Source organism: Miscanthus floridulus, chromosome 6, assembly GCF_019320115.1.
Source record: "Miscanthus floridulus cultivar M001 chromosome 6, ASM1932011v1, whole genome shotgun sequence".
NCBI lineage: Eukaryota > Viridiplantae > Streptophyta > Magnoliopsida > Poales > Poaceae > Miscanthus > Miscanthus floridulus.
This window is the reverse complement of record NC_089585.1, coordinates 136,773,669-136,801,354: the sequence shown is the minus strand read 5'-3', so window position 1 is coordinate 136,801,354 and position 27,686 is coordinate 136,773,669. Positions and strand designations below refer to the sequence as shown.

The 27,686-nt window shown below is 42.0% G+C and overlaps 2 protein-coding genes, 1 long non-coding RNA gene and 1 pseudogene across 10 annotated transcripts; 3 read left to right on the top strand and 1 right to left on the bottom strand.

Moving 5' to 3' along the window:
* Positions 1–262: 262 nt before the first annotated feature.
* LOC136461318 (uncharacterized) lies at positions 263–3,203 on the bottom strand (annotated as a pseudogene).
* A 10,624-nt stretch (positions 3,204–13,827) lies between these two features.
* LOC136457074 (autophagy-related protein 18a-like) lies at positions 13,828–18,850 on the top strand. Its single transcript, XM_066457115.1, has 4 exons — positions 13,828–14,870; positions 17,558–17,759; positions 18,354–18,480; positions 18,585–18,850. Exons 1-4 carry the CDS (start codon positions 13,935–13,937, stop codon positions 18,673–18,675), a joined length of 1,356 nt encoding a protein of 451 aa, XP_066313212.1. The 5' UTR covers positions 13,828–13,934; the 3' UTR covers positions 18,676–18,850.
* A 1,276-nt stretch (positions 18,851–20,126) lies between these two features.
* On the top strand, positions 20,127–24,516 carry LOC136457073 (uncharacterized). Of its 8 annotated transcripts, none has more exons than XR_010759644.1 (5): positions 20,127–20,687; positions 20,797–20,875; positions 21,086–22,117; positions 22,854–22,981; positions 23,076–24,516. It is a non-coding gene; the product is annotated as an uncharacterized lncRNA (long non-coding RNA). The 8 variants fall into 8 exon arrangements; XR_010759641.1 differs by having other exon boundaries at positions 21,086–22,360; XR_010759643.1 differs by having other exon boundaries at positions 20,128–20,687; positions 21,086–21,158; positions 21,252–22,981.
* Positions 24,517–24,983: 467 nt separating this feature from the next.
* Positions 24,984–26,219, top strand: LOC136459800 (glutathione S-transferase 3-like). Its single transcript, XM_066459648.1, has 3 exons — positions 24,984–25,260; positions 25,359–25,407; positions 25,629–26,219. Exons 1-3 carry the CDS (start codon positions 25,111–25,113, stop codon positions 26,084–26,086), a joined length of 657 nt encoding a protein of 218 aa, XP_066315745.1. The 5' UTR covers positions 24,984–25,110; the 3' UTR covers positions 26,087–26,219.
* Positions 26,220–27,686: the final 1,467 nt, after the last annotated feature.

Here is a 27,686-nt window from a genome sequence, read left to right as displayed (position 1 = left end):
CTGGATCATCTATTTCAGTCTGTGGATCTCTAGCTTGTGCTGCTATAGTTTGTCCTTCTTCATTTCCTTGCTGGTCATTTTGTGCTTCACCTGTTTGCTGAGCACATAGCATTGTATCTAAATTGATTTCCATCTTGTCGAATTCTGCCATAAGGTATTCCATGGCTTTTTTATTTTTTGATCCTTTCAAATTCAGTATTGTTGATCTCCTAGATAATATGTTGAATCTCAATAATGAGCTTGTTTCAAGTGTTTTTTCTTCTTATCTTTCAACATATACCTTCATATCCTTTTTTCTCCACCTATCTAAGAAGTATTTGTCTGGAACTGTGCTGATTTCCTTTTCATTGACTATTTTCAGGATATGAGAGCAGAGTATGCCATCTTTGCTGAATTTTGCACATATGCAGGTAAATTCTTCTTCTCCTTGTGTTAGTTCAGTGTTTACTGTATATCTCCTGAACCTATGAACCTCCTGAATCTGGTTACTTTTTTGCCACACCTCAAATGTTTTTCCATCTTCAGTTTCCCTGTAGTTCAGCCTTGATGTTGCCTTCAGTTGTAGCTGAAACTTTTTGAATATGTTTCTGTTGTATAGTTGTTGTGCCTGCTGCTCTATTCTGTAGCCGAATATAAATTCCTTTGGCCTTTTCTGCTTGCTATTGCTGTCCTCTAGCCTTTTTGCTCGATTTATGGTATGAACAATCCGATTGTACTCTTTCAGAAAGCTGATGATACTATAGGTTGGCCCTACATTGTCTTTGAACCTCGCATTTGTTGCCTCACTCCTAGATGTGGTCTGTATGAAAGGGAAAAAGTCATTTTTGTAGTAGACTGGGATAAACCTTTTCCTCATTTCCCACATCTTGGAAAAGTAGTTATTCCCTTAAAGGTTGCTTTCCTCAATCATTCTCTTCCAAAGTCGCTCAAATTCTTTCACCGTTAGACTATTGTTCACTATATCTTCGAAGTCTTCATATAGTCCTTCGTTTGCTGCAAAGACCTTGACATTCTTATTGTAGCATTTGGTCTTTATGTGGAACAAGCAATTTCTGTGCTTTGTGTTTATGAAGACTTGCTCTATTACTGATTTCATCACCATGTCTTGGTCTGTGATGATTGTTTGAGGGTGTTTTCCTTCTATTGCTTGAAGGAAAGTTTGAAATACCCACTTAAAAGTGTCTACTGTCTCATCATGCAGGAAAGCACATCCGAAAAGGCAACTTTGCCCATGTCCGGTGATTTCAACAAATGGTGCAAAAGGTAAGTTGTATCAGTTGGTCATATATGTTGTGTCAAAACTTACACATTCTCCATAATCTGCATAATATTTTATAGAAGAACAGTCTGTCCAGAACAAGTTTCTCACTCTCTTGTCCTCATCTAAATCAAACTTGTAAAAGAAAGACAGATCCTCAGTTTGTTTCTTTCTGAAATAATCCAGTACTTGTGTCATATCTGATCCTCTAACTTCTCTGTTCAGCCTTATCCTATAGTTGCTGATATCTTTCTTTTTCATCGGTATAGTTATAAGCCCCCCCTCTAAAATACGATAGAATAGAAACCATCTTCCTAGTTGGGATATTGTTATCGTTCAGAGTCTTGATAAGTCCTTTTTCCATTTCTATCATATACTTGTGACCAAAAAATAGCTGATCCCTATCTCCAGGGCATAGCTCATGATTATGCTCCAAATCAAGAGTTTTAACCTTCCATACAACTCCTTCTTCTTTCACCATCATAACACAAGGACAATCTGACTTCTGCTGAACATTTGTTTTCCTTCTTCTTACCGGCTTCTTTCCAACATCCTTGTCTACTTCAGCTTCTTCTTGCTCTAAACACTTTGGTTCCTTTTCTTTTCCTTGATGAGTGCATCTCATTGTCACTTTGACTACCTTATTATTTCTCTTCTTACTTTGAGTTCTTGTTGTATGTGTTATGGCAACTTGAAATCCAGCTAGGAACGCATAGAAGTTGAAGAAATGGTGAGCATCATCCCTACTTTTAAATTCCATCGATGGCTGTGGGGTGTACTTACTGTTGATTGGTGCATTGTTGCCTTCAGATGCTGCAATCTGCTCATTTTTTATGAATTCTTTAATCTCTTCCTCTGTCAGTTCTTGGCTGCCATTTACATGTTCATTATCACCTGTTACTGTTGATGTAATATCTGAACTTGTTGGTTCTACTGCTATGATCCTCAAGTCATTTTCTCCCATTGTTGGTTGGTCATCTTGATTTTCATGCTGCACCTGTAAATATATTAGCAGCAGTCTCAGTTTCTGAGTAATGCGATTTATAATAAAATATATTTTTTCAGTGTGGACTGAAATAGTTGAAGAGATCATTTTTATGTACCTCATCAATGCCCATGTTATTGAATATATCAGTTTGCCAATGGTATTGTTGAATTTTAGATCTATCATCATCAGCTATGCTTGTCGTTGCTCCATCATCATCAACGACGATTGTCATTTCTCCATCCTGTTTTTGTAAAGATAAGTTTTACTTTGATGCCGATACATATTTGTATTGCTTATAAATGTAATCAAAATGGCTCAGCTGTCTGTATGTACCTCATATGAGAGCCTTGACTCTAATATTGACCGGTCAGTTTGTGGTCTAAAGATTCCATCTAGATCTTCAAGTCTCATATTTTGTTTTATTTGTTTGATAATGAGAATGGTTACCATTTATAATATAACACAACTAGTCTTGTTGCTGCACAATTTATAATGAAGCCTTAAAATTAAAGTACTGTTATGCTGAAATTACATTGCACATATGTGTGTAATTTACATGTCTAAATTGTAATTTTTGTGTATTGGTATTATAAAATTTTACCTGCATATTCTAGTCAGTTTGATCATCTTTCTGAGAGTTCCTGATCTGTTCCATCATAAGTTCAGTGTAGCCTCCCTGCATTGAAATATATTCTAGTCGAAAAACAACCTTCTTATGTTGGCATTTTTTTTATTCTAAGCAATGATTTTGCTCACCTTTTTGTATCTGTAGGTATTTGAAAGGTCACTGGAATAATTTGTGCCTGCAAATATTTGGTAAGGAGCTGACTGTACTTCCTTAATTGCTTCTTGTGATTTCACTGATGTTGGATAATCATCACATCTACTTGTTGTGACATACATATTATTCTGCTTCATAAAAAAAGCAAGCAGATGAGTACTTACATAGTTTCTCATTGCATCATTGAATTGTGTTTCTTACCTCAAGTAGTTGATCAAACTCGACTGGTGCTTGTATTAGTTGCATAAGGGAAGCAATTGAAACCTGCAAGAAAATGAAGAAGCCATTAATTCTCATTTATTTATTGTTTGTGTCAACTGTTTTGAATTAGGAGTAATTTTACATCATTGTTGCTTTCTTCTTGGCGAATCATATCCTCATAATTGTGAATCTGATATTGTGCCTCTAACATTTCCTGCAGCCTTGTTCTTCTTTCTAGATTCATGTTCTGTTAAAACATCCAGATTTCATATTTTGCCAGTTAGAAGGTTTATCATCATTACATATTCCATGCATCTAACACACAGTAGGACTATTGTAAGTAGTTAGAATCAGCTATAAATAGGAAGCCTAGTTTGTAGTGTTATTCATGCTTCCATCATTGGCTTGCATATTTGTTTTTGAACACAATAAATGTATAGGACTAAAGGAATTACTAACTAAACTTGCAGAAGCTATGGCGGATGCTAACAAAGCAATTGAACTTGATCCTACGATGCATAAAGCCTACTACCGAAAATGGTTAGTGGCACTCTTCTTTTTTCAATAAAAGTTATACATGAACACTCCCATAATTCCATGTGCTACATTTTTGTCTATGTACTAAGGTTTACTCGTCTATTGAAGGAATGCGAAGAGCACATCGCTGGTGAGCAAAATAAACTTCAGCTAGTGTTAACAAGAAATAACAGTGAGCCCACTCTTGTGATTTGTGGTAACACATCTTTCAACTTTGTTACTTATGATTTGTGCCGACACACATCTCATTTTTGTCCTTGTCATTTGTGCTAACACATGTTGAAGTTTATCAATTGTGATTTGTGGCAACACACACCTCTTTTATGTCTTTGTAACACCCCCTTTCCTCTTTTATGTTGAAGTTTTTTATCCTTGTTTTCTTGTCATGTTAATTGTGAATGTTTTTGCTCTTAGCGGTGAAGCTAGAAGATTGACATGGTCCACTCAGCTGTGTATAGCCTTGGATAAGTCTTTTTGAGTTAGAGTGAGACGTGCACATTTTTGTACTGACCCTGAGATATCATTCAGCTATATATTAGGTCTTGATTCTATACATATACTGTAGAATAGTAGGAGCTCTCATATATTTTAACTGTGTGTTGCATATAGTGTACAAGAAGGCTACGTTTAGTATCCATTTCTTCATTGCACATTTATAAGTAGTAAATTGCATACTTCATTTTCAGCAATTATGGTGCCCAACATGTGCAATATGTAGTCCTGATGAGAAATAATATTGCTCTAACGTGGTTCAGTTACATGGTAGACTGCTTACTTTTGGTAGCCTCATCTTGTCTTCAGTAGCTCATGTGTTGTTCTTGTTCCGAACTTAAATGTAGATCATCAGTTACATGGTAGAACATGTCGTGGGTACAAGCTCATTTGGGATTCTCTTCCAGGTATGGTGTGCTTGGTTGTGGGGGCTCTTCTTTTGTAGGTGCAACATATATTGAATTCGTGGGGCTTGAATTATTTATGATTTGTGGCAACACATTTCAGTATTTTGTCTATCATACTATAGATTTGCTGAGGCACTTATGGATTTGCTGCTGAGGCACTTATGGATTTGTTGGACCATAGCCTTTATAGCCATAAGGGAAGTGTTTCTCTACGACCTCGTGAGGTTTGTAGCTTTTGCTGGAATCTAAAAATGTTGCTTTAGCGACGAGGAAACTTATTTTGTTTGGCTTCCTTTCATCCTTCAACCTAATATATCTAGATGAAGTAATATGTAGATGAAGTAATTGGTGTGATAGGAAGATAATCTCTCTTCTTGCCTTGTCGTCAAATGTCAGATGCATTAGGTACATTAGTCTTCTGATTAGTGTGAACATAGGATAACAGGATCAGGATAATATATCAGGCACCTATGATTTGGGGTTTTGCATATATAAACCCATGTCTTCATCTAAAAAAATGAACCTGATCCAGATGGTACTTATTGTCTTCCAGTTATGAAGCAGATGGCATGGCTAAAGATTTCATGCCTCTCTATTCACTAAGAGGTAATCACTCTCCATTCTATGTTGATGTTGCTTTTCATACTTGTTTTCTGTTACTAAGGTGTAAGTCAACCTATAGCTAGCACCTTGCCTTCAAGACAAGGGTCAGATAGAGAATATAAATTTATTTATGATTTCTGATTTTTGAATTTGGTTCCTGAGTTCCTTAATTTGCGAATTTGTATTTCTGATTTCTGAATTTGGTTGCAGCAAATACTAGCAATCTTGGATTATATCTTTACGAGAAAGTCAGTGTGCTTACCTTGGCTGTTGAGGTTAGTGGTTCCCCTTCAATCTGTTGGTTGGTTGCCCCTTTCCTCTGGTCTGCTTGCCCCCACGCAGAGGAGATCTTTATCTTTGATCTGCTGGTTGTATTCTTCTTTTCCCTGCTCTGATCTGATCTCATCTCAACGCAGAGCAGTGCTTTGCTTGCCCCCACGAAGAGATCTGATCTCCACGGAGGGCAGAGGCTTTCCCCTGTGCCCCCACGAAGAGATCTGATCTCAACGAAGAGGCTTCTCCACGAAGAGATCTGATGTCATCTCTGTCTTTTTAGTTATTGGGCTCTGGGCTGAACTAGGCCTCTCTGTCTTCGTAGTTAGTGGGCCTCTCTGGCATGTCTTTATTGGGCTGAACAACAGTTGTGGGCCTTGTTTGTCTGATGGAATTTGTGTGTTGCATTCTCTTAAAACACATGTTTTTTTCCAGTATTTTAATTCATGTGTTTCTTAGGCATCTAATAACCATGTGCTAACTAGTCCAAAAACACATGGTTTTTCCTATATTGAAATCTATGTGTTTTTTATACAGCCAACAACCATGTGTTGACTTATGTTAAAACATATGTGTGTGCAGTAGACAGACTGTTAAAAACTGAAACATCCTATCGCGTGGACCTCAAATATCAGTTTATAATAAACTGTTTATTATTAGCGTTGACTCATGGACAGAAGAACAAACAAACATTATACCCCTTGTGTAGTTCAGTACAGGAGTACATCACGTTCATCTCTGGCGAAATTTCACAACAAGCAAAAGGTGACCCGGAGAAAAGGTGCGCCTCGCTAATGACAGCAACTCCAGTTCTAGGACGGCGGCGGGGATCGCCGGAGGCGTGGAGGAGCTGAAGCTGAGTGGGCGAGCGCGGGCGGCACATCTTCTCAGCTGGCGGGTGAAGATGGGATCCCAGATGGTGGCACGCCAGGCCCCAGGCCTTGCAGACGGACTTGAACCGCACCAGGGGCTTGACAGGCAGCCGCACCAGGATCTCCTCAACGATGATCTCCGACGGCTCAGGATTCTGCCTTGGAGGACTACTCCATGCCGGCAGCACCAGCCGCGCGCCACACTTGAGCAGCACAGTGTTTGGGTGGCTCGATTGGAGAAGTTTGGGGAGGCGCCGAGGGAGGAAGCAAGGCTGGTGGCCGGGCAAGCCGGATGGCGAACCTTGCGGCAGGATGCGCGATGGATCGCCGCCGCACAGAACAGAAGGAAGCCGAAGGGGTGGATCGATCCACTCGACCCTAAGGGCAGTTCCGATGGTGCATTGATGATGGTTTCTATCCTCATTAAATGACTTGTCATGGAGACAAAATGCTGACATGGCAACGTAATTAATGAAGAAAGAGAACAAAAATCATAGAAATGGTTTCTTCATGAAGAAACCAGGTTTACTCTTGACCCAATGCACCAAGAAACCATGAAATCGCCATTGGGGAGAAACCACCAGTTTCTAGGGAGCTCATGTCGCACTCCTATTGGAGGAAGAAGATAGAGTTGGGAGAGAGAAAGAGAAAATAATTATTACTCATAGAAACTATGGGTTGAAAAACAGTGTTTTTTTGGTGCGACATCTTATGTTATAGAAACTACCGGTTTTTTTCATTGGGACTGCCCTAAGGTTCGAGTGCCTCTGAGCCATCGGATTTGTGGGTCGTATTTGGGTCTATTTTATTGGTCGGATTGACGAATGGCCACCGAGGCAAATTGTCTACTGGAGCGGCGCCCCACGTTTTTTTTTTATTCCCCGTTTCGTTCTGACTAGGTACCCATTGTTTTCTATGCTCACAAAAAGAAAATCATTGTTTTCCCGGTTCATCGGTTGACTTGACATGATTGCCATCCGCCGTCCGCGAGTGAATCGGTTTAATTCTCCGACTTGATGACGGGCAACTTGGATGCAAACAGATCGCCTGTCGTTTATGGTCGAAGGACGGCATGACGCGAACACCAAGTGAGGTGCAATTATAAGCGGCATCACGTGCCATAGATACAATACAACACAACGCCATCACCATCACGGAGAACGAGTACAGTTTAGGGCTCATTTTGGTAGGTCTATATACCCCTAGACTACTCTCCATGCAAGATTTTGTTCTAAATATAAATCTACCTGCCCGATCGCTGTGCTATTTAGGCAGCGGCTGCACACATTTGAGCTAATGAGCAGTGGCAGCAGCTGAGCAACCGTATGCAGCTGCAACATAAGTAGCTGAAAGCCCGACAATCAGATGATATACATTTTCTTTAGTACAGTACTTCCTCTATTCTCCTACAATTAAAAAGAATAAAAGTAGGATAATTTTTTGGTTCGACTTTTTTTAGGGTCGCTCCTCCTCCCCGTCCGTGCAATACTGCATCACGCGCTCCACTCAACTCCCCCCCCGCCGCCAGCGCCGCACTCCCGCAGCCTCTCTCCACGGTTCGATCCCTCCAGTCCGCCCCTCCAACTTGCGATACCACGCGTCCTATATCCAGGTCTCCCGCACCCTCCCCCGTCCGCTCCTCCCTGTTGTCTCCGCCCGTGCAACCCCGTCTACACCGCCACCGCCACCGTCGTCGCTGCATTGGCCTCCGCAGAAACCCACCGCCTACCCATTTGCTTCTCCCCTGTTGTCCCCGTTCGCGTCTCCACCACCGCCACCGCCGCATGTGCGACCAGCTGCGGCGGGCACAGGTTGGGACATCTCTCTACGCCCGCGCCCTGCTTATCCGCATCCCCACAGTCTCGGCGAGCAGCGCGCCACCGTAAGCCGGGTGCCCAGGTCCTCTCGACGGGCGCTCCACCAAGTATGCCCACCCCTTCTATTCCCTTACTGCTGCGAGAAACCAGAGCGCCCAAACCCTAACCTATGCTATTTGGCTATTTGTATTCCAATCTATGCCTAAGCTTTGATTTTTTGTGTGAATTTACAGATCTTCATATTCAAAAGATCTTCATTTTCATTAGAGATGGCATCCACTGTCAGACCAGCAGGTGAGTAGTAGTTACTTCTGTCAGTTGAGCCTTATCCTCTACATCTACCAATTAATTTCATTTCAAGATAGGACAAAGAATGCAGATCCTCTGAACAGCTGCCAAGATCAGTCATAAAATATTTTTTTGTTTGACCACTATGAACTGCCATCTAAAATATACATAGTATGCACATAGGTCATCTCCTTTCGGTGATAAATTGATGGATGAAACCAATAGGTGGCATCATCCATTGATGATGCCGATAAAGTACAATTGCTCAAAAGCTAATTCATTTTTTCAAGCAATAATTTTAACATTTGAATTTTTCAACATGATGATACCATTAGTCTGTAGGTTCCTTTCAATTTTTCTGATGTTTAGGTCAATCCCTAACCTCTGCAAACAGTCATCTTACCTCCAAGCATTCCTGCTGTATACTTTTAGTACACAGATTGCATCCTTAATTATTTGAATATGTCATTTCAAGGTTTACACACTATGCAATTCTTTGCCGTGCTTTGGAACATATTCATGGTTTTGTGCTTATTTTCTTTTCGTCGGGTTGCAACAGAGTACATAGATTTGATTTTACATGATACACACTGCTTGCATTTGTTATTATTTTTTAGGGTGCAATCTACATAGATTGAGGACTTCCACATGGACGCTGCTCACAATTGTTGGTTCAGCGAGCTGAACCTAAACAAGTCTCTTTTTTTGGCTAATATTATTTCAGTTTTATGATTTCTTATTAACAGTTCTCATCATCATTATTTGTGCAGTTACCATTGATACCATCTCGAGATAATAGGTGAAATCTTTTTTCCAGGCAATCTCCACAAAAACAATGAATCTGTCATCATGGTGTGTTGGAAGAGTTATGATACTTCTTACAGATTGTTATTCTTTGGTTTCCCGTTAGCCTAAATGTTCATTCTGTTCATGCAATTCTTGCTGCCTTGCTGAAATGCTATACAAGCCTAGAACCCATTCTTTGAAAGCAGTCACGAAATAATAGAAAGAATACTTTTTTCTGATGTGCTCTCTCATGGATGTTATTTTATTGGCAATTCTTTTTTAACCTCTGCTACGAGGCTCACTGTATGTTTTTGTTGACATGGTACAACCTGATAGAACCATACATTTGTTGGCCAGGTGCCACTAGCTGTACCTTACGACGATTTGGCTCTGCATATACATCATCCCCGTGAATGATATATATTCAGTTTAGAAGTTTGGAAGCGACTTAAATATTTGAGGGTTTTTAACCACAACAAAGAATCTTATCGATGCATCTATGTTTCTGTTCCATGCTCCAACCATATGGTCAATGTACATCCCAACTAGATATCAGTAAGTTAAGTGTCTAAGTAATCTCATCGATATGAGGTTGAGGCACTATAATTATTAATTTTCCAAATAGCTAATCTTCAAAACCACAATATTTTATCAGGTGCAGGATCAGAGCATGCCTACTGAAAAAACGGATCAATCCTATTTCGGTTTCAAGTCTGGCCCCAGAAGGTAATAATTTGAGCATCGTTAATTTCATGGTTGGATGGTTTGCTAATCAGGATTTCAGCCGCCATATCATTATTATTTTTCTGTTGCCATGAAAAATTGGACCATTCTGCTGCCTTAAAAAACTACAATGACCTATTTGGTTTTCTGTATGTATGGTTCCGTAGCCTATTGCTATAGGAAATTGGAACATTCTATGTACCTCTTCTACTGCCATATTCAACTCCCTAATTAGCTGCATATCTCGATTTTTATCCTATGCCATGAAGTCCCTAACAAGCACTACATCCTTCTCATAATCATTGTGTGATATATTACCAATTTTTTGTGCTACCCATAGCAAAGGTTTCCTTAACTACATCATAGCTATTACATCATGGACATAATGACTATACTGTATCCTAAATTCCTAAACAATTATATTATGATAGCTTCCGTGTGTTCAGCTGTCGAAGTTGTGCTATACTCCTTATACATGATCATTGCAAGATTATATTGCAAAAAAAAAATTGTTGTCTCTGCGTTAGTAGCGGCTCCACCTGACCAGTTAAATTGCATCATACATATAATTATGCTACTGTTTCATTCGTTTGCTACATCTAACTTCTCTTTCCCTATGCTTCTATAAATTATATTTTCCTATGGTACCTGTATTAATATGCAGCGTTCACCATTACAAACTCAACACGATTTTATGGGCATGAATAATACTTTCTGAAGTTATCACACACCTGATGTCTCCTCTATTTACATGACTCGGGTGGTGAGGCACAACTAACAGTTCACCGTACTAGGTCCGTCTGATCGTCACCATAGCTGCTGGATGCCCGCCATGCTCCGGAGACATGATTAATGTGGTGCACCCTAGATCTTTGACAACAATATAGCGATTAGTTTCTTTTGTAAGGTTATTGATATTCTTTCCATTTACCCACATGTTCTCCACACTGAAAATTGAATAATATAAAGCATGTAAGGAGGCATTCTCGGCACCAATTTAACTGGCTGTTAACCCGCGGCAACGCGCGGGATACCTGCTATATAAAAATACATCATAATTAGGGTTTGATTAAATCAGCTAAATAATTATCGTTATTTTTGTTTGGTTATTGAATTGAACAGAACAAATATAAATGATTTCATTATTAGTGCTTAGAAAACTAAAGTGAAAGTATATAATATATTTTTTTTAAATAAAGTAGAACAAAGACAATACAATTTTATATAGCTATATATCATTTCAGTTCTAAATTAATGACATCCATGTTTCATATACCTTAATTGCAAACATGAGCGTGATGGAGAAAATGATGAGACCATTGAAGCTAATTAACCTAACCGTGGCGCTTCACGGTCTATAAAATAGAGTTGGTAAGCCTGTGACGCCGCGCTCTCCGTAACTGTTAATTTCACAAACTTTGTTTTTTGGATTAACTGTAACTTTAACGTTGATATTTAATTTTTACAGTATTGTTATCTTATCGTACGATCCGTGTATTTTTAATATAAAATATTAGCTATCCCGTAGCAACGCACGGGCACGCTAACTAATTCAAATTATAAGACGTTAGTTTTTTTTTATTTTATTTTTCCCTATGCGCTGAGATATAGGGTATGTCTAAATACATGGCAAAAACAATGCATTTAAAAAATTAAAATGCCTTATAATTGAAAATGGAGGGAGTAATAACAACTCGCCTCTTCATTTATGATGGCTGCAAACTCAGCAATTGCAACTGCAACTGCAAAATTAGCCTATCACGTCGCATGATGTTTGACGAAAGATAGGCAAAATCACACGTTGGGCGAATGGAGCATAGCAGGTGTGGAAACGAAACTCGAATACTCGATTATCAGGAGAGAAGAAGCAAACACCTAAAGTATTCCCCTCTATCTAAAAAATATAACTATAAGATTTGTACAAGTTAACTAACTTAAGTTTAGTCAAGAGTATTAACAATTATGTTATCTAACTAGGTTTACTATAAAAGTATTTTTTATAATTAATTTAATGATACTTGTATAAATCTTAGTATTTTTATATAACTTTTGTCAAACTTCAGGTAGTCTGACTTTAGAAAAAAAAATAAGAATTGCACCTCTCTATGGACTGAGGGAGTGAAAAGTAACAATTGTGTACCGACCTTTTAACTCTAAAGACACGTTCCTTCGATTGTCGCCTCCTCCTAGTCCCTAACTCTGCTGTCGCCGCCGTTACCTCCACAATCACCCCTGATCACCATGGTCCTCCTCCCCATGCAACGGCCTCATGCCCTCAACAAGGGCAAGAGGAGTGGGGACCTCCTCCGTCGTTAAGTCTAATATATAACTCTTTAGAGTTCTAGATTAAATTGAATAAAGCTTGTTCATGGGATGACAACTAATATCATCTTCATTGATTGCTCACTGGATCTTATTTATCATAGAGGTCTCTTCCTCTCTAGTGTACATCCAATCCGGTGGTCTTCAAGTTGCTTATGTTTTTTTTGCTGGGTCGATGCGACTGGGGGATAATCGAGTTCCATGTTCGCTTTTACGTGTTACTAGCTCATTGGATTCCGATCTCAACCTGATTGGCTGGGAGCGGCTGGCTGGCCAGCCCTCTCACATAAACACTGTTCACGCGAATCAGTCAGCAGTACTTCTCTCTCACGTAAACGAACCAGCAACAATACGAACCAGTCAATCGAACATGCTGACGATGGTTGGGCAGGTATCCTGACTTACAACAGTGCTGGTACTGGGCTACCGATGGAGCTGGATTGATCATCTTTGACGATGAGATAGTCGGTGTTCTTTCAACATGTCAGACATGTCCTGGAAAATTCTGGTGCCGTTGGATCAAGCGGTGTTTCCAAATTTAGGTGCCTGTCATTATGGATAATCCTGTTGGCAGTGTTATTGAGTTCCAACGGTCTGAAATAAGATAATTGTCAACATGATTTAAAGATGAAGATTGTTATTAGTGGACTTATCGTATTTTTTTGTCCGGAGTTTCACATTTAAATACGATGTGATTATGTCACTTATCAATAGAATCCTTTTCCTTTAAAAAAACACCTATGAGAGTAGCCAAAAGAATCAGAAATCAGAAGCGAGCGCGTAGAGCATCCCTGAATCAGAAACATTTTCGTTTTCCCCCATCCATTCTGGGCAGTATACACTACGGATGTGATTGGTTGCCCCGCTCACGTCGTCCGAAGACCCATCCGATATCATTCGGTGCATTGCAGTCGTGTTTGATTCCCCTGCTCACACCTTTCGCCTGCATCCTTTCGTTCATTTGCCCTCCTCCTTCCCGCACGTCTCTTTCTTCTCAATTTTTACCCCATCCGATATCATTCGGTGCATTGCAGCCGTGTTTGGTTCCCCTGTTCGTAACTTTCGCCTGCATCCTTTCGTTCATTTGCCCTCCTCCTTCCCGCACGTCTCTTTCTTCTCAATGTTTACTTCCCTCTCCATATAGGACGGTTTGATTCCCGCATGGTGCAGGAGGCCACGTGTTAGACACCAAAAACTTTGATGCATGCATACAGCTAAATATAATCTTATCTCGTATTAAACCAACAATAAAGACAATCAAACATGACCCCTTACAGGAGGAACTCGGTTTGTTTGGTCCTGTAAAGACTAACCATGCTGACTCGAGGCTAGCCCTACACGGTCACGGCAACCCGTACGCCACGAAAGGTATGCGCTGCCTTCCCCGCCACGCCTACCCGAGCCGCCCGAGGACGACCAGCCACCTCGACCAATGGCAACACCGTGAACAACCCCGACCGCCAGCCCCGCTTACCCTACCGCACCCCTGATCTCTATCGCTAACCCTCCGCACCGCCCCAGCAGCACCGTGACGCGGCCACTCACGCAACCCTACCTACCTCCCCGTTCTGCCCCTCGCCCCGCCCATGGCGACGCCCGCAGCCGCCGCGCTGGCCCCACCGAACCCTAACCCCGTCCCCGACGACCCGCCGCTGCAGCACCAGCAGGAGGACGAGGAAGAGGCGCCGGAGCCGGAGACGGTGCCGACGTCCCTTACCACTTCAATCGACCCCACCCCCTCCGGCGGCGAGGAGAGCGAAAGCGATGACTCCTCGTCCGTCTCGTCGGCTCCCTCCTCCGCTCCCGCCCCCGCCCCCGTGGCCGCGGCCGCGGCCGCGGCCGCGGCGCCCTCCCCCGCAGCGAAGGACCTTCTCCACATCTCCTTCAACCAGGACTACGGCTGCTTCGCGGCGGGCACCAAGTCGGGCTTCCGCATCTACAACTGCGACCCCTTCCGCGAGATCTTCCGCCGGGACCTCGCCGCCGTGGGCGACGGCGCTACCGGCGCCGGGGGAGGGGGTATCGGCGTCGTCGAGATGCTGTTCCGCTGCAACATACTCGCGCTCGTCGGCGGCGGCGATAACCCGCACTACCCGCCCAACAAGGTCATGATCTGGGACGACCACCAGAGCCGCTGCATCGGGGAGCTCTCCTTCCGCTCCCCCGTCCGGGGCGTCCGCCTCCGGCGCGACCGCATCATAGTGGTCCTCGAGTACAAAATCTTCGTCTACAACTTTGCGGACCTTAAGCTCGTGCACCAGATCGAGACGGCGCCCAACCCCAAGGGCCTCTGCGCCGTGTCGCAGCAGCCTGGGTCTATAGTGCTTGTTTGCCCCGGTGCCCAGAAGGGGCAGATTAGGGTGGAACACTATGGGGCGAGGAAGACCAAGTTTATCAATGCGCACACTTCCCGTGTCGCGTGCTTCGCGCTGTCGCAGGATGGGAGGCTCATTGCAACTGCTAGCACCAAGGGAACGCTTGTTAGAATCTACAATGCAGCTGAAGGCAATCTCCTGCAGGAAGTAAGCTTTCTGTCACACACTCATAGTTGTATTGTGTATATGCAAGTTCTGTACTTCTGTTAGGTGACGTTAGTACGCTACTACTGATAAAAACTGATTTTGTCGAGTAAATAGGGGAAAACATGTCTTTAAGCAGCTGCTGAATCGGAGCTTAGAATAGTCGTATGCCGCAATCAAATGTGTTACTTTTTTATAAGTATCGTATAGTGCCAGGCTGGCAGCTCACAGGATTGTTTTCTTACTGATCTTGAGTAGTTACCGCAGTCTTCTATGCTAGTTTGAAAACCTCTGAGCAGCTGCTGAATGGGAGCTTAGAATAGTCGTATGCCGCAATCAAATGTGTTACTTTTTGATAAGTATCGTATAGTGCCAGGCTGGCAGCTCACAAGATTGTTTTCTTACTGATCATTGAGTAGTAACCGCAGTCTTCTACGCTAGTTTGAAAATCTCTGAGCAGCTGCTGGAAGGGAAACTATAGTAGTTCTATGCGACCACATGTGCTTTTTTGCTAGCATTGTGTAGCACCAGCGCACATGGTTTCCTTTTGAAGTTGTGTGATTAAATAGCAACTTCCTACTTTCTAGTATAAGTGGTTTTAGATGTTAACTGTAGGCTTTTAGGCTAGCTCAGAGATCTGTGTGGTATTAATAGAAACAGGACATAGCCTTTTCTGATCTTGACCAAAAAAAATCAAGCAATCACAGTTTCATTGCTGTCGCGTGCCTTTGTTCATTTGTAAACTGAAGCTATTTAGGAGTGTGTAACAGCTTGCATACTGTTAACTTTACAATGAAACTCAACAAGAGCCCGTGAAAATATGAGTTTATGGTTATTTGAAATTGATAAACATCTTGAGCGTTTGAGCGCACTGGCTTCGCCATTTTGATTATTTATAACCTGAATCTATGCCTCACAAAATTATTGCTCTGTAACAACAGTTATGCTACAAAATTTCTGACTTTGTGTTGCAAGTATTTCTTCTTGATGCTAGAAAAGTTCGGAAAGATTGCAGTTGCCTTTGTAACCAATCAAAATTTGGTAGCAGGTTCAAATGTTTTCAGCTGTTCATTTTTTTACTAGTTTTGGTTCCTGTAAAAGTAAATGAACGCAGCAAGGTGGATTTTCATCCAAACAAATTGGAAATTTCAACTTCATATTTCAAACTTTGACCTGAAATTATACATTTTTTTTGCTTGAAGGTCATTTTTTTCAATTCAAATCTCACGAAGTTTCTTTTTGAAAACCACACTATTGTCACTGTATTTTGAAGCAGACCTAGGTGATTTCACCTCCCCAATTCATACTACGATAGCAATGTTGGCAGTGAGACTGGTAGCAAAGACCATGGCATGGGCGTAATTGAGGAATGGGGATCCCAGTGAGGTAATCATGGTTATTAAGGCGGGAAGGCGAGGAGAGGCGACCCACCGCCTTCCAGATGACTAGGTGCTCAAGGTGTGCGGGGAGGCGATGCCATACACATGGCCTAACCTATAGTGGAGAAGAATAAACTTACCTTGTTGCTGCCAATTTTGGAGCCCATGTAGCAAGCATAAACATAGCCTAACCTATAGTGGAGAAGCATAAACACATGCACACAAAGCACATCACTTATGCCTACACATAACAGATAGCAGTTGCACCAAGCACAAGCAGAGCAGTTCATATCTAAGCACAAGCAGCAGAGGCACAGAGTAGAGGGAGGAGGCACAAATCAGGGGGCCGAATTGGTGGAGCAGAGAGTGGAGGTGTGAATCAAGGAGGCGAATCGTCGGAGCAGAGGGAGGAGTCGCAGATTTGGTGGAGTAGAAGGGGAGGGAGTGGCTGGAAGGAGGTGCTGCCGGCGAGGACTCCAGGTGCTTCCCTCCCACCTGCTGCTTCTTTCCTCCGCCCTCTCTTGATTGACGCTAGATGGCTGGGTCATGGCCCCATGGGAGGTGTAGCTCCGATTTCCCATGCGCGTAAACTCTCGTTGTCTCCCCGCGTCTGTTTCCCACGCGTGCACATCTGCTCCTTCCGTTTCCTGCCTGTGTGCCCTTCTCAGGTCGCGTTGCCCACACCCTCGATTTCACTCGTGTGCGGCGTCCGCCTGGGGCAGGGCACCAAAAAGATGCCCAATGTGGCAGGTAGGGCAGGATTTGTGTTGATGATTCTGGCAAAGTGATAATTTGTTAGTGTGCAGGGGAAGCACAAAGCTTTGTCTGTAGCATGGTCAGGATGAGGTGTTTTTTTGTTGAAGAGAACTGTATTGTGGCATCTGGGGCTGTTTCCCAATGGGTTGAACTATTTTAGAAAAAAAAGTCATGCATGCAAGCTCTTGGATGACTACTGCAGAACTGTCCCATTCTCAACGCTCATGAGGGGCACCCTTAGTGATACTTACAATAGAGGAGTGACCTGACTTCTACCTGTTTTTGTAATTTATCTAGATTTGAACAAAAATTATAAACTTTTACTGTGTGGTGCTTCTGAGTTCTGATTGTGACTGATCTTGACCAAGTTTCCTGCTTATGGATCTCTATGCATAGCTATTACCAACCTTTGTTGCTCATTGATATATTCATTCTCTTGGGTTTGCTTTCCCCCGCAAGCTTTTGACAAATGTATTACGTGAGGAAGTCTTAACATTACAGTGGACAGATAAGGACCCTGAGGATATGGTTACTAATTGTGTCTGCTTTCTTCAGGTAAGGAGAGGTGCTGATAGAGCAGAAATATATAGCTTGGCTTTCTCGAATAATTTGCAGTATTTGGCTGTCTCCAGCGATAAAGGAACAATACATGTGTTCAATTTAAAGATAAATGTGGGATCGACTGCAAATGATAAGCCTATGCCTGCTCCAGATCCTGAAGTTCCCCATATAAGCCCCCCTCTTTCGTTCATTAAAGGTAAGTTCTGTATCTATCCATTCGAACGGCTTGAGTCAGGGTACCCAATGTGTGGGATAAGTTCCCCTTTTGGTTTACTGTGAATGTCATTTACAGGCTTTAAGAAATATGATTCAAAATATACAAGGTTATTATTAGTTGTGTTTTATCTTAAATGTTTTCCTAAATTTATGCATTGCACTTCGGGAGCTAGTTTGTTGGACAATAAACCTTAAGGTCTAGTATAGTATATGTTACATTTTCCATTTTAATAAATTCTAAATCATTACAAGAATGCAGAGCATTTTACTGGGTTTCTTATTTGGATTTCATCGTGTCCAGTATCGTTCATATAATCTTGCTGGAAGTATAGAATCCAACACTTTGCATCTGCTCTGATCTTACTCCTTTCCTCCCCCCTCTTCAAAATAAGATGTATGCTTCATGCGGGTTTCTGTTTTTGATGGCATGATGCTTTAGCATGCTACCAGGGAGTATATATGCTAGTTACACGGAATGAGACCATCCAAAGTTAAGAGCAGCTCCTTGCTGTGTGAGATCGCCTTTTTTTTTATTAGGCCGTATACTTACTCAGTTATTTTCCATCAATGGCAGGTGTGTTGCCGAAATATTTCCACTCTGAGTGGTCAGTAGCTCAATTCAGGCTCCATGAGGGTGAGCAGTATATTGTTGCATTTGGACATGAGAAGAATACTGTGGCAGTTGTTGGTATGGATGGAAGGTGAGAACATGGAATCGAACAGTCACTCTCTACAAGTATAAGCGTGGTAGCTGGAGCTATATATCTGAATCTAAATATTTGTTTTTTTTTCAATGGTTTTGCAGCTTCTACAGATGCCAATTTGACCCAGTTAACGGAGGAGAAATGCTGCAGCTGGAGTGCTACAATTTCCTAAAACCAACGGATCAACCGTAGCAACATAATCATCATCAATGTATTCATGGGTTAAGCAAGTGATAATAATATTTTTATTTGTAAATATATCTCTGATGTATGTTCTGCGGAAGGGCTAAAACACCCATTTGCAGATGAATGTAATAGAATGCATCGTTATTTATTTATGAATAAAATACATAAAATAGCCTAGCAATGTTTCTACAATGTTATCTTAGTGATTTTTTCACTCATTTCGTGAATCTACAGTATTTTCTCTTATCAGCTGGCTTATGTATCGGCCGAACAGAGGGTAGATTAGCTAGCGTTCTACATTATGCCTGATTTTTTTAATATTCTGCTCGTACGGGAACTATTATTCCCCTGTGTTTGGTTGATTGATTGCGTTGTGTGCTGTATGATCCTTAAGGGGTCCTTATGTTTGATTGATTGTGTTGCGTGCTGTATAATCCTTTTTTTTTAGGATAAATTATTGTTTCGTCTCATTTGATGATTAGTTAGAATGCCCAGGTGTTTGTCCCTGCAGTTGAATGAGTCGTCCGCCAGATAAGGGCACGTACAACGAAACGATGCAAATTTGCTCGTTGCAAATTTGCCTGATTAAATGAAGAGAACCTTGCCGTCGTTTGGCAAGGCGCCGGCCTCGTGCTCCGAAGCTCATATTCTCGTTGTACAGATCTAGCGTGCGCACGCTATGGCCAATGCCATGACAAGCTAAAATCCACCCATGGCAAGCTGATAATCTTCCGTTGCACACGTGCTGGTTGCAGTGCCATCCCATCAATCAAATCATCCTCAAATTGAAATGCTTGTGTACTCTCAAATAAAAATAAATGCTCTTGTTTGTACTTGATCAACAAACTTTTTATCCGGTCACAAAATATAAAATAGAATCTCTCAAACTTTATTTTTGCTTCAGGAGCAGAAAAGTTTATATTATATAGATAAATATATTACTATATTATTTATTTTGATGGTTTCTAAAACTTTATTAGGTTTATATGTTTATCTTATTGATGCTTGATTTATTTTGTATTAAGAAGCAACACAATAATATCCATGAATTATATTCATGTTTGATCATGGTTATATACTTATATGTAAATATGTAAGTATTAAAAAGTTTGTAGACGCCTAAATAAATAACCTATTGTATAAGTTGTTTATTAAGTTATCTATTATATATAAATATATTAATATATCATTTATATTCATGGTTTAAAAAAAATATTACAACCATGATCATCTTATTTATGTCTGATCTTTTTATCAATGAGCAACACAATGGTATACATAAATCATGTTTATGCTTGATCATGGCTACATAAAAATATTAAAGAATTAATAGACAGCAAAACAGACAACCCATCTTATACGCTGTCTATTTAGCTGTCTGAACCATGAAATTAGCGCAGCAAGTAATAATAATAATAATCCTATCCTATAGCTGTATACCAATCCCCCTCTCACAGACTACTGTATACGTCAACAGCTCCCTGACTCAGAACACTGTGCCCACAACAGTGCACCCACCAGCACCGTCCGATTGTTGTCAATGACTGCGCTGTCACCCCAGAAGCGTCCACGAGTCAAGCCTTCTCGAACCAGCCAAACCCAGCCCCCGCGTCCGCCCTGCGCGCCGCGTCCACCGCCGCCGCCGCGCCGCCCCTGCGCTCCGCCACCTGGTGCCCTGCCGACGAGTGTCGCGGCGCTCGCCGGCCCGCGGCCGCCGCCTCGCGCGCCTCCGTCCTGCGCGCCGCAGCCACCACCGCCGCCGCGTCGCCCCTGCGCTCCGCCACCTGTTGCATCGCGTACGCCACGCCGTCGCTGGTAGCCGTGAGGCCGCCGGCGTTGCCAGGCCCCCCACTCTCTCCGGCTCCGTCGCGCAGCCCCCCAGCGAGGCCCCTTCGGTGTCTGCCTCCCGGGGTTCCGTCACGTCCGCCCTCCTCTTCGAGATCGCCAAGCCGTCGCTGGTAGCCGTGACGCCAGCGGCGCCGTGAGCCCGCCCCCCACCCTCTCCGGCTCCGTCTTGCGTATGCAGTTATCCGATTTACAGCACCTGATATACTGCACAAAGTTCTTTGCCAATCATAGATCTTCTGATTGAGCATGCTAATTTCCTCATTCATTTGACATATCCAGGTACGGAAGTTGCTAACGATGATCACGTCCATTCCATTTGCTGCCATGTGGTTTCTACATGGCCTAAAGAGCTGCCCTGGTAATTTCGGTCCCTCGCAATCTATTTTCCCCTGAAGAATCCATTTTTAATGTGTTTGGGGTATCTCCATGAGTCAGTTTACAACAGTTAGTTTTTTGATTTTGTGATTTCTTAATTGTATACAGGTGCATGTATTTGTATTCCACAATTAAATAGCCAACAATTCTGTATGAATTCTGATGTATATAAATTATTTCACCACATGTGCAGTTACAGAATACCTGCTGCTGCTGCAACCCTGCCCTGTGTTGTAATGGCTAAAAATATCTTTGTTGCTGCCCAGGTGCTTCATTCTGACTACATGTGCTACACAGATAATTTGAGATGGTTTTGTGGTTCCTATTAACATAATGGGTGAATTCTGTTTCTTTCCCAGTTACATACCCTCATTGATATGAACGAATTTTCGTCCTCTGTTTCCTCTATTGTGCCACATCTTCTTTTCGTAGCCATAAAAATAATCGTGAGTTCTTGCCGGCCAATCGTTTCAGCGTAAGAAAATGGTGCTTTTGTTCACTTACATCATTTTAAAATGCTCAGTGAGGATATACTCTTCAGATGTTACCTGGTCCAGATTATAACAGCTAAGGTAAGCAGTGTTTTTTACCGTTCTACATTTGATTAAATGTACTTATATATGTTTGGATTCTCTTATGAGTCTGTTTTTTCCCTAATATAAAAATTAGGACCAAGTAATAAGTGATGCCTTTATGGTTACCTCAACAAGGCTACATGTATTCAACCAAGTCACACCTCAAAATTGAAAGTTTCCCATGTATATAATGTTCTTTTTATTTTCTTGGTATTATTTCATCAGTTCTTTTGGTTCATTTTCCTTTTGGGTTCGGTCAACAATTACGCTTTTAAATAACAAGTGAAATTTTCGCGACAAAGCCAAAGAACACTTTCCAAGTATAGTGGACATTGCCTATTGCATGATTAGTTCCCCACTAGTGATGTATTGGTACTGCTCATGGTTTCTATTTGGAATGGACATGTATGCCTGCATTTTAGTACCTGTTCTGCTGCTGCGTAATTTCATGCTGCCTGTTGCTTGATTGGTTCGGACAGTTGTGTATTAATACCTAGAATGGTTTATATTTGCAGTGCACACCTGCTGATGTAGTGCCCCTGTTTGTCACTTTGTCAGTGGTTGTGTCTATTCTGATTGGTGTTTCAATTCTAAGTTCCAGTACTTTTCAATATCTGTGTTCACAGTGATTCTCTATAGCTCCTGATCTGGTATGTGCAACTTCGTATTTTTGTGTGACCCAAATGTTGTTTCCAACATGTGTAAATTACTATTGCAAAAGGTATGAATTTTGGCCAACATATGGTCCCATTTTTCAACAACAACAACATAGCCTTTCAGTCCCAAGCAAGTTGGGGTAGGCTAGAGTTGAAACCCACCAAGAGCCCCAAGTCACGGTTCAGGCACTTCAATAGCTGCTTTCCAAGTACTCCTATTCAAACATATATCTCTAGGTATATCTCAAGCTTTCAAATCTCTTTTTATTGCCTCCCTCCATGTCAATTTCGGTCTTCCTCTACCTCTCCTCATATTATTAGCTTGGCTTAGGACTTCACAATGCACTGGTGCCTCTAGAGGTCTCCTTTGGACATGGCCAAACCACCTCAACCGATATTGTACAAGCTTTTCTTCAATTGGTGCTACCTCTAGGCGATCACGTATATCATCGTTCCGAACTCGGTCCATTCTTGTGTGACCGCAAATCCATCGCAACATACGTATTTCTGCAACACTCAGTTGTTGAACATGTCGAATCTTTGTAGGACAACATTCTGCTCCATACAACATAGCAAGTCTAATCGCCGTTCTATAGAACTTGCCTTTTAGCTTTTGTGGTACCCTCTTGTCACAGAGAATGCCAGAATTCTTTTGGGTTTCATCTCCATTAAAGTGGTTAAGTTTTTACATTGGCTCGCCGCGCCTAACACAACCCTCCTCTTTTACCAGGGCTTGGGACCTGTTATGCTGGGACACCAAAGACGCCCCGCCATAGACAGAGTTATATGGTGCCAATTTTACGCTTTTATATTATAATACAGGCTACAAGAAATTTATGCAGCTGTCGCCCATCCCAGGTAAGGTCTCATGAACCGTTTCAATCAATATCGAATTTATTTGAGTACGTACCGGTCAATCAATTGTTCTTATAGGAGCTTCTGTAAGTTTCAGATTTCCTTGCCGATCTATGCATCTATCCGATTTACAGAAGGAAGTTACAACCAGTTGGACTAGGGGAATGTGCATGTATGTGGTTGCGTCTATTCTGATTTGTGCTTCAATTCTGAGGTTCACTTCCATTACTTTTCCACATGTGTCTACAGTGATTTCCTAAAACTTTCCATTTGGTGTCTGCAGCTTCCTATTTTTTTTTGCAAACCAAATGTTCTTCCCAACATGTGTACAGTGCTATTGCAGATGCTAGGAATTTTTGCCATCATATGGTCCCATTCCTACGATTTTATATTGTAATACAGGCTATAACAAATTTATGCAGCTGTTGCCCATCCAGGTAAGGTCTCATGAGTCATGAGGCGTTTCAGTCAATGTTTTTAAATTTCCTTGCCTATCCATCTAAGCTTCTGATGATCTATGCTGCTATCCAACCAATTCGACTATGGGAATGTGCAGAGATGTGATTGCGTCTATTCTGCTTGGTGCCTCGATTTTTGAGGTTCACTTGGATTACTTTGTCACATGTGTCTACAGTGATTCCATATACCTTTCAGTATTGTTTGTGAAGCTTCATATTTTTCTGCAATCTAAATGTTTTTCCTCACAGTGTACATTAATATTGCATATGCTACGAATTTTTGCCACCATATGGTCCCATTCTTACAATTTTTTTATTGCAATACGGGCTACTACAAATTTATGCAGCCTTAGATTTTCTTCAACAGTGATCTGATCTACGCTTTTGTTTTTCTTTTGTAGGACCATTCCACAATATTGCATTTACACGTTGTGTGACGCTGTTATATGAATGGCTTGACAAAAAAAAAAAGGCAACTGCACTTTAGCCTCATTATTTCTTTGTATTGCGCATGCCTCACTGACAAGTCCCATTGTACACATGTAATTAACTGCCACAATTTTGGAGTTCACAATTTTAGCATTTACATAATGCTTTGTGTATATTAGGTTATTTTCGACTGCATATTTTGACTTCTACGTAACTTCATGTATTTCTCCCGGTCATCAGTTCCTATTCTCGCAGCTTATGAAAGATGAACCAGCACGTACTAAAAAAAGAAGGAACACGACTTCTGTATGATGAGCTTGGCAGGGACCAAGCAAAAAGATCCATTTGCACCTCGACCGGAGAGACGTTTCAACGACCAGAAACGATGAATCAGGCCCCTGCTGCAGGCTGCAGGGATCCTTTCGTGCCCATGTGCGAATTCAACCGAAGCATCTGCGGCATCCGCATCCGGCTTCCCAAGTCCGAACGACCCCGATCCAATCCGGTTCCTCGGGTCGGCCCGCCGGTCGGGCCACACGCGTCTCGTCGCTTCTCCACACGTCCGCCATTTTTTTCCCTCCCGACACGACGCGTCCGTCACCCATGATTCCATGCCCGTAACGCCTTGTACCTACCGATCTACTCCTATGTACTCCAGCCGCAGGTCATAATCGTTCATTGAGTTAAAAAAAAAGAAAAAAGAAAATCCCATCTCTATTTTTGATGTGAGAACAGGAATTTGCGCCGTTCCAGGGGTATTTGGATCAAATATTTGCATGAAGTATTAAATATAGACTAATTACGAAATTAATTGCATAGTTTATAACTAATTTGTGAGACGAATCTTTTAAGTCTAATTAGTTTATGATTTGACAATATTTTTTTATCGTAAACATGTGCTAATGATGAATTAGTTAGGCTTAAAAAATTTAAAATATTGATAGATTATATAATTTATTTTTTTATTAGTATTCAAATACCGCGTCCTCTCGATACCCCTTCTAAGTAGCTGGGTGGTGCTGGTGGCGCAATAAAAATATGGCAGCTGCCACTGTCAATGAAAATATCTCGCCACCCGTCTTCTTCATCTACTGCTATAAAGAACGGGGCTACGGGAGGGCAAGGAAACTCCTACCCCTGTCCGTTGCAGTGTGGACGCGTGAGTTAGACTGACCGACCGGCGACCGGCTTGGGAAGAAAAGAAACAAGCAGCAGCAAAGGAAGGAAGGCAAGCAGCAGGAGGAGATGGCGCCGCTGAAGCTGTACGGGATGCCGCTGTCGCCCAACGTGGTGCGCGTGGCCACCGTGCTCAACGAGAAGGGCCTCGACTTCGAGATCATCCCCGTCGACCTCACCACCGGCGCCCACAAGCAGCCCGACTTCCTCGCCCTCAACGTGCATCTCTCCACACTTCTTTTTTCTCCCCTTCCGGCTACTACTACTTTTGCTTTGCTGTTCCTCTCGCTCATCATCGTGCTTGTTGTTCCAAACAGCCCTTCGGCCAGATCCCGGCTCTCGTCGACGGAGACGAAGTCCTCTACGGTAAACTCTCCATTCACCCCTCTGTTCTTACTGACATAATTCCTCGTAGCCTGTTGATTATAGTTTTGAATTGAATAACGAGATCCAGATCTAGGAACAGTATCCCTGTTTTTTTTTTTCATTTTATTATTTTTTTATTTAAGCTAAACCTTATTCCAGTTGACCACTTGGACTTCGTCTGTCTGAAAACAAAAAAAATATCTCCGGATGCCTGATTGCAGAGTCCCGTGCCATCAACCGGTACATCGCGACCAAGTACGCGTCGTCGGGCGCGGCCCTGCTCCCGGCGACGCCGTCGGCGAAGCTGGAGGTGTGGCTGGAGGTGGAGTCGCACCACTTCTACCCGAACGCGTCGCCGCTGGTGTTCCAGCTCGTCTTCAGGCCGCTCTTTGGCGGGGCCCCGGACCCGGTGGTGGTGGACAAGCACGCGCACGAGCTCGCCAAGGTGCTCGACGTCTACGAGGCGCACCTCGCTCAGAACAAGTACCTCGCCGGGGACCAGTTCACGCTCGCCGACGCCAACCACGCGTCCTACCTGCTCTACCTCACCAAGACCCCCAAGGCCGGGCTCGTGAACGACCGCCCCCATGTGAAGGCCTGGTGGGAGGACATCGCCGCCCGCCCCGCGTTCCAGAAGACCGCCGCCGCCCTCCCCTTGCCCCCGCCGCCCTCCGCTTGAGTTCACCTTGCGCTGGGTCGCCGGTCGCGGACGCGTCCAAGTTGAATAAAAAGGCCGCCTCTTGCCTGTTGCTGCGCCATTGTGTGAATCAAATTCATATCAAATAAATACTGTAGTTTTCATGTGTGTTCAACTGTTCATTCACTGCTTGCTTGGTTGTGTGAAGAGCACGGTGGCTTGCTTTGTTGCTTTCTCGGTAAATTTGTTTTTTTTTAATATTTGAAGCTTGGATTGGATGAACGCGTTTTCTTGCCTAATCCCTTTTGCCCTGAGCACGTGATTGTTGATTGAACCAAAAAGAAGAGAAAACGAAAAGTGAACTGCGTTGGCCAATGTGATCGGGCCACATCGCCGGGCCCGTTGCGAGTACTCACCTGTTGGGCTGTAGTCAGTGGCGTATGGCGATCAAGCCCATGAAGTCGTTATCGTAGGCCCAGGGGCCACAGAAGGAAAAAATTCACATTACCTCTCTCAATTTTCATAAAAATCTGTTTTTTTCATGAACTCTAAAACCGGGCAAAACACCTCCCTCAACTTTTAAAACCGTTTATCTTACCGCTCTGTTATAAGCAGTTTTGAATGCAGTTTTGTCTTTTTCTTTTTTATTTATTTCGGCTGAATCTTTAAAAAATAATAGTAAATAACAGAAAAATCATAAAATAAAAAATCTATTTTTTTTGAACTCCACGTGAGTAGTTGTACACAGTGAACATATAATATGATATGCTTTAGTACAAAGTTTTTGCTGTGGCTTTAGATCTATATTTTTCTGTAATTAATTGGAATAATTCATAACTGCAGTTTCTATGGTCCAATTGTGATGAAATTTTTATGGTGAGCTAATTATTGTATGAGTGAACTGTATTAAAAATGTCATACTCATTGGATCATGTATATCTTAGTTATAGATTTATTTATATTTAAGGCAAAATAGCCATTTTGGTCCATGAACTATTACTCGAGGCTCAGTTTCATCCTTAAACTTTCAAAATGACCATTTTAGTCCACAAACTCTACCTTTAGGCTCAATTTCATCCAAAAACTACGAAGATGATCGTTTCAGTCGTCAAACTTTACATTTTTGGCTCAATTTCATCCATAAATTACCAAAGTGCATTTTGGCCTTTAAACTTTTATTTTCAACTCAATTTTGTCTATCCAAAAAGAAAACTTTATATTTTAGGCATAATTTCATCCATGAATTATCAAAATGCATTTTGACACAACTTTGTCATTTGTCCAGCAGCACCCGCGATTTGAGATGGACAGTCATCCCTAGCGTCGTCCCAGCTACCGTATCGGATAGCACACTTTCAACATTTGTATTCATATTCTAAGATGAATATAAATATAGATCTAAATATTCTTAAATATGAATTATTTTTAGCCAATGGATAAAAAATATTATTTTATACACAATTGGTTATTAGTTGAGCCTAACATTAGAAGTAGCTAAGGAAAAATTATAGATCTGCTATTGTTTCAATATATCCATGTATTCTTAAGGAATAAATAGCGTTTGAAGCAGCTGTAATTGCTTCTAAAAGAATTATTTATAGTCGAATATATATAAACGGTACCATTATAAGGTAACAGTAAA

What these genes read in the sequence shown, in the direction of transcription:
- LOC136459800 (XM_066459648.1), top strand. Translation starts at nt 25,111, where the DNA reads ATGGCGCCGCTGAAGCTGTACGGGATGCCGCTGTCGCCCAACGTGGTG. An exon ending in CCGACTTCCTCGCCCTCAAC is followed by an intron (nt 25,261 to 25,358) that starts GTGCATCTCTCC and finishes TGTTCCAAACAG; the next exon opens with CCCTTCGGCCAGATCCCGGC. An exon ending in CGGAGACGAAGTCCTCTACG is followed by an intron (nt 25,408 to 25,628) that starts GTAAACTCTCCA and finishes GCCTGATTGCAG; the next exon opens with AGTCCCGTGCCATCAACCGG.
- LOC136457074 (XM_066457115.1), top strand. Translation starts at nt 13,935, where the DNA reads ATGGCGACGCCCGCAGCCGCCGCGCTGGCCCCACCGAACCCTAACCCC. An exon ending in AAGGCAATCTCCTGCAGGAA is followed by an intron (nt 14,871 to 17,557) that starts GTAAGCTTTCTG and finishes TGCTTTCTTCAG; the next exon opens with GTAAGGAGAGGTGCTGATAG. An exon ending in CCCTCTTTCGTTCATTAAAG is followed by an intron (nt 17,760 to 18,353) that starts GTAAGTTCTGTA and finishes CATCAATGGCAG; the next exon opens with GTGTGTTGCCGAAATATTTC.